This window comes from Orycteropus afer, unplaced genomic scaffold, assembly GCF_000298275.1.
Source record: "Orycteropus afer afer isolate SDZICR_OR568_19922 unplaced genomic scaffold, OryAfe1.0 scaffold00262, whole genome shotgun sequence".
NCBI classification, from domain to species: domain Eukaryota; kingdom Metazoa; phylum Chordata; class Mammalia; order Tubulidentata; family Orycteropodidae; genus Orycteropus; species Orycteropus afer.
This window is the reverse complement of record NW_006921849.1, coordinates 3,419,272-3,426,222: the sequence shown is the minus strand read 5'-3', so window position 1 is coordinate 3,426,222 and position 6,951 is coordinate 3,419,272. Positions and strand designations below refer to the sequence as shown.

General features: G+C 39.9%; 1 protein-coding gene across 1 annotated transcript in view; it reads left to right on the top strand.

Annotated features, from left to right (window-relative positions):
• The window catches only part of CC2D2A (coiled-coil and C2 domain containing 2A), a 228,901-nt gene that overhangs the window by 96,860 nt on the left and 125,090 nt on the right, over positions 1-6,951 (top strand). Inside the window, exons 9-11 of the mRNA XM_007950086.1 lie at positions 1,046-1,255; positions 2,163-2,269; positions 5,145-5,285. Coding sequence (XP_007948277.1) covers positions 1,046-1,255; positions 2,163-2,269; positions 5,145-5,285 — 458 coding nt within the window. The remainder of the gene's footprint in view (positions 1-1,045; positions 1,256-2,162; positions 2,270-5,144; positions 5,286-6,951) is intronic.

Below are 6,951 nucleotides of genomic sequence, written 5' to 3'. Positions count from 1 at the left end.
GGAGCTCCTCAGTTGCTCATAGCAAATCCCACCTTGGAGTTTACAAAGACTTATGGGTAGAAAAGCCACACTAAGTAATTTACTACACTGCAACTACATTTGCACAAAAGCAGTAATGATCAATGTAGAATGTGCTAAATATTTCATGAGAGGGAGGGAGGACAGACAGACAGAGAGGTCTATCTCACAGACTACAAACTAAATAATCCAATAAATTGCCACCAGATATTCCCTGTTTTTTCCACACAGTCAGATTTTCATACTAACTTCCTTCCTTCCCAGAAAAACTAGGTGCCAGCATGAGAAGCAGTTGAGTATAAGTCAGTGTCTTTCTGCTGCCAACAAAATAAAAATTTCTCCATGTTTTAAATTTTGCTTACATCAGATGTATCTGTGATCCAAAAAGAAATCAGTGTGGGTTAAAATCTATGCTTCTCCCATTAAAAGAATTCCAAGTTCATCAGTTACAAAACCCAAGATTTCAAGAAGCAGGATAATTTGTATGACAGAGATTGGGACTGTGACTTAAGAAAGGAATGAATCGTAGAAGTTACTAGAAAGCAACAGTAAAATGGTTTCTAGTCTCACTTTTTTGCCTTTCATTTCACTTTTAAAATGTTCAGAAAAATGCACAGGGAGACAGCAGGGGGCAGGAGTGCATGGAGGGATGGACACAGGGAAGAGGTAACTATGGGGAGGAAGTGGAAGGGGAGCTGTTGCATTGGGGTAAATTGTAGTCAATGTCATGAGACAAAGTATATGTGAACTGCTGTATGGAAAATGAATTTGCTCTGTAAACTTTCACCCAAATCACAATACACAATAATATACATATATATATTCAGAAAAATATATTACATATATATATATTCAGAAAAGAGGAAGCTCCTAAACCCTGAAAAGAGGTAACCCAGCACCTTCCACCTGGCTTGACCAGGTGGGTAGGATGCACTTTGTATCTGATGGTTTTCCCATTGCAAGTTAGAGCATCATTATCGAGTAAGTGCTTTACCAGTGTTCTCCCACACTCTGCTCTCTTTTACAGGCAGTTCAATATGTCAGCTGCAGTCAGCATGTGATTGGAGCTGGAGACCTTCCTGGCAATTTCCAATTGGCCATTGATATTTCAGGCTTAATATTCACTCACCATCCTTGTTTTAGCCGAGAGCATGTTTTGGCAGCCAAGCTGGCTCAACTATATGACCAGTACCTTGCAAGACGTCAGAGAAACAAGGCAAAATTTCTTAACGATAAGGTACACGTGATCTCTTCTGCTTTCATTGTGGGTGGGCTGATCTTCAAGGAGCCCAGAGAAAATCCTTCCCAACAGCTACATGCTCTTTCCCCTCATTCACATGTTCCTTCTGTCTTGAATGTGTGGCACATTGTCCTACCTAGCCACAAAAGGAAGGTCAGAGATGGTGTACATTTAATGTGTGTACCTTCTGTGGCACAATTTGATTCAGAGGGAAAGATCTACATAGACACTGTAAGTGATGTCACCCACCAGCACTGGGCATGAGATGGAAGATGTAAGTTTGTTGGTTGTAGCAACAATCTCAGATCCTGGAGACCGTTCGTGCCTTGATACCCTCCCTGTTCTGAGACATCGATGTTTTCATGTGCATTTTCCTATGATGTGGTCCCTCAACACAAGTCATCACTTCAACTTGTTCTCAGTCAAAGAAATGAGTACCCATATTGGGTTTAATTCAAATGTGACATTATTCCATGGAATTTTCAGGGATAATCTTACTACAGGCAATTTTAGTCCAATTCCGTAACTTTAAAACTTTACTGCCCAGACGAAATGTAGGCCCATACCATCTTCTTTTATGTGCCAAAATTTTACAACGTCTTGGCATCATGAGAATACCATTCTGTATCCAGGACACAGGAAGATGCCCTTTGCCTTGAAAGAAAATCTGTTTCTGAGACATACACATAAAAGTAATGCTTATCCTGAGGGGTGTGACTATCTGGGCCTCAGGACAAAAGTGGACATACACATTCATTATCCCAATTGTGTTTAAGAATGAAAGAAACAGTTCTCTGTCGAGATTCATTTTGGAGAAAGCTTGGAGACGGCTTGGTGAGCAGTCACTTGTTTTGTAGAACAGAGTAGAGTTATAACCCAAAACTTGTGTCTCTGTCCTTCCAAGCTCCAAGCCCTGAGAAACGCTGTTCAGACTGGTCTTCATCCAACCAAACCACACAAGTCTCTTAAAACAGCCCAGAAGGCCATCAATGAGTACAAATCAGAAATTCGGTGAGTAAAGCTTGAGACTGGAACTGCTGAGTTGGGTTTGTTGTTTTTTTGTTTATGTTTCTCAGTAGATGTGTGCTTGGTTAGGGTTTATTTCTCCAGACAGTTTCTGAATGTACTGAACACGTGTGAAATTATGCCAAATAAAACAATGAGACCTATCTATCAAAGTGACACAAAATTTAAAGTCCAGTAATATGTAGGGTGGAGCTCTGGTAGCATAGTGCCTAAGGCACTTGACTGCTAACCAGAAGGTTGGCGGTTCAAACCCACCAGCCACTCCTTGGAAGGAAGGTTGGGCAATCTACTTCTGTAGTGATACTGCCAAGGAAACACAAGGAGGGGTCGCTATGAGTCAGGTCCAACTCGATGGCACATAATAACAACAACAACAACAATATGTAGGGTAAGTGAGGATGTGGGAATTGACAACTCTCATACTTTGCTGGTAGAAGCAAAAATGCTACAATCAACACTTTTGAGAGTTGCTGTTAGGTGCCATCAAGTCAGTTTTGAATCATGGCGACCTGGTTTACAACAGAATGCATCAAATACTGCCCAGTCCTGTGCCATTCTCACAATCCTTACTATACTTAGCCCATCATTGCAGCCACTGTGTCAATCCATCGCATTGAAGGTCTTCCCCCTTTTCAAGCATAGACTAATAACAGATTAAAGATGCCCTTGGCACTGGCATTCTGCCTTCAGATACATGTACTCTAAGAAACTATGTCTTCTGGTTCACGTGGAGGCATGTGCCCAAATGTTCACAGCATCACTTACCAGAGAAACTAAAAATAACCCAATAACAGAATGAACACATCTTGGTAGAGTTTTACAATGGATACCTAAGCCTCAGTTAGAATGAATGACTTATACCTGCACGTATCAACCCAGAAGGCAATGTTGAATGGGAAAACCCAGATGTAAGCAGAAGATATGGTTCATGATCCCTAAAGAACATCTAGAACAATACCCTATTTGTATGGGTACACATACGGATGGCACATATAGACAGAAAAGACACAGGCTAATTTCTTCCTCCAGGGAGGGATGGAAGTGATGGGAATGGATGAGGGCTTCAGATGTAGCTGTAGCATTTTTCCAACAAAAAGGTGACAAAATGTTAACAGATTACAGATTACTTATCTGTACTTTTACGTTTCTTTGAATTATTCATAATTTTAAAATAAAAAACCCACATTAGTATGAAAAAGCAAACAATACATACACATATGACAGAATATGACGGTCACCTGCAGTCTCATTCCTCAGACAAAGTCATGGTTAGCAGGTTTTTGGTGGTTCTTACATACTTTTTCCACAGCAGATTTGTGTCTGTATGTATTTATATATTCAAAGAATCACACTGCTTATGCCATTTGCAATCTACTGGATTTTCCTACTATCGTACATCCTGTTCCATTTCATTGAATAAAGGTGGGAATTATGTGGATTTATCACAGTTTGTATCATCTCCTATCGCCAGGCATTTGTATTATTCTGAATCTTTGTTATTTAAATTGTGCTCTAATCAACATTCTTCTCTATGCATATCCTTATGTACTTGTGTGAGTACTTTACACGGAATAAATTCCTAGAATGGAAATTGATAAACCAAAGAATTTAAGTATATACTTCTCTTTTTACAATCTAGCCATGAGTAGAAAATTCTTCCAGCAAAGCGAATATTTGCACACGGTACTATTTTTGTTGTTGAGGGCAGCAGTGTACTTCCTGGCATTTAAAGTAGTTTCGACCATGAGGACTGGTTTACTGAGATCCTTGTTTTCATAATTTCAAATGTCACTATGGTTTAAGGATGAATTGCTCCAATAAAAATTTTAAAAGGTAATTTGATTTAATTAAAGTAAGAGTTACCTCAAAAGCATGATGCTTCTGAGTTGTGGTGCTGGTGAAGAATGCTGAAAGTACCATGGACTGCTAAAAGAACTAACAGATCTGTCCTGGAGGAAGTGCACCCAAAATGCTCCTTGGAAGCAAGAATGGCCAGACTTCGTCTGACCTATTTTGGTCATGTTGTCAGAAGAGACCATTCCCTGGAGAAGGATGTCATGCTTAGTAGGGTGGAGGGTCAACGAAAGAGGGGGAGGCCTTCAACGAGATGGATTGAAAGGGTAACTGCGATGATGGGCTCAAGTATAGCAGGGATCATGGAGCTGGCGCGGGATCGGGCAGTGTTTCGTTCTGCTGTGCGTGGGGTCGCTATGAGTCAGAAATGACTCAATGGCACCTAAAAACAACAACAACAAGAGTCACGTAGAGAGAACAATATCAAATAAGCCTCTCCAAAGAGATTGACATCCTACTGCCTTTAACTTGGCTCTGGTATTTGGTTTTCTAGTGCTCAATGGGAAATACTGTAGCTATCAAGTTGAATTGCTCATTATTGTACCATTATTAAGGAGCTCTGGTGGCACAGTGCCTAAGACATTTGACTGCTAACCAGAAGGCTGGTGGTTCAAACCCACCACCCACTCCACAGAAGGAAGATTGGGTCATCTACTTCCATCAAGATTTACCAACTCAGAAACCCAGCTCAATGGCAGTGAGTTTGGTCGCATTATTGGTTTATTTGCAATAACCAGTCACCACTGAATCGACTCCAACTCTTGAAGAGTCCATGTGTGTCCAAGTGCATTTGTGCTCCACAGGTTTTCAAAGGCTGAGTTTTCAGAAAAAGATCTCCAAGACTGTCTTCTAAAGAGCCTGTGGGTGGCCTCAAACCTCCAACCTTCCAGTTAGCAGCCAAGCATGTTAGCTGTTTGCAATAGCACACTATTAGTTTCTTCTTGTTTATTTGCAATAAACACACTTCAATAACTTTTTAATCTACACTCATGTATTTTATCTGTAGGCAAACAAGAAAACTACGTGACACAGAACAAGAAAAAGATCGAACATTGCTTAAGACCATTATAAAAGTTTGGAAAGAGATTAAATCACTCCGAGAGTTCCAGAGGTTTACAAATACACCCTTGAAACTTGTTTTGAGAAGGTATGCTTTTATCAAAAGTGTGTGCTTCTGCTGGGCTATATGATACATTTGAGACCTGTATAAAGCACAGATAGAGTTTGATAAGAATTATAAGATGAATAACCATGTAACCACACTCCAGGCTTAGAAAGTTTCCAGTACTTGGGAAGCCCCCCATGTTCTATCCCCAGCTACTTGTCCCTCCATCATCCCTGCCTGTCATCCTTGCTTCCTTGATTGTATGTGTTGTTTTGCCATCTATGTATAGTCCTTAAGAATAAATGGTCAGATATTATTTTTGACTGTTACATAAATGAAAGGATGCTGTGTGTATTCTTTAGTGAACACACACTTGCTTCTTTTGTTCAATATTGTGTTTGTGAGATTCTTCAGCCTTAGGGCACTTTATTGTTTTTAGCTGCCGTCAAGTTCGCTCCGAACTCACGGCAGCCCCGCGCAAAATGGGATTAGACCTTGTGATCCATAGAGTTTTCATTGACTGATAGCTGTAGTTTTTTTGGTTTTGTTATTTTTTCCTTTGTAATGCCTCACAGGAGCCTGGTGGCTCAGTGGTTAAGTGCTCAGCTGCTAACCAAAAGGTCAGTGATTCAAACATACCAGCAGCTCCATGGAAGAAAGAAGTGGCAGAGAAAAAGCTGTGAGACTACAGCTTTGCAAACCCTATGGGGCAGTTTACTCACCATGAATCAACATTTGATTCAATGGTAACAGGTTTGGTTTTTTAATATAGAAATCTAACAAAATTTGTCTATTTGTTGATGGACATGTAAGTGGATTCCATTTTTCAGCTGTTATAGACAGTGTCCCTATAGACATTCTTACAAACATCCCTTGCAGTCCCTGTGTCCGACCTTTCCAGGAAGCGTATACTTGGAAGTGGAGTAGCTGAGCCTTAGATGCTGCACTTGTTCAACTTCATGTTGACTCCAGACTCTACCTGTTGGTTCCAGGGTGGTTCTGCTTTGTACTTTCTCCGGTGTCCCCATAGGTCCACATGACCTTGCACTTGCTGTTGTCAAACATTAAAATTTTGCCACACTGATGACATAGTTCAATTTCCTTTCCAAGGCTGAGCATTTTGTCATACATTCATTGGCCTTTTAGATTTTCCCTTGTGAGATATGTATGTTTGAATCCTTTATTAAGTTTTTTAACTTGGTTGGTTATCTTTTATGGAGTTGTTTGTTGATGTGGGATTTTGTTTGTTCATTTGTTTGTTTTCCTGATTTCTAGGAGTTCTGCATATATCCTAGACATGCATGTATTTTACCATGTGTGTTGCAGATACCTTTTCCTATTCTGTAGCTTTTTTCTTTTTTTTAACTTTCTTTCTTCTGCCTTTTAATGACCAGAACTTCTTACTTTTAAAGAGACAGAATGTTAGTCTTTTCTTTTATGGTTGGTGCTTTCTGTTTGCACCTTCAAAAATCTTTCCCGAGTCACGTAGATATGCTGCTACAGTCGCTCTTAACACCTTAGTGCTTTTATCTGACACACTTAGTAGTTAATCCACTTGGAATTGATTTCTGTGTATGGTATGGATGATGTAGCTGTGGATAACTTTTTTTTTTTTTTTTTTTATTGTGATTTGGCTGAAAGTTGACAAAGCAAACTCACTTGCCATACATCAGCTCACATACACTTTGTCTCATGACACTGACTACAA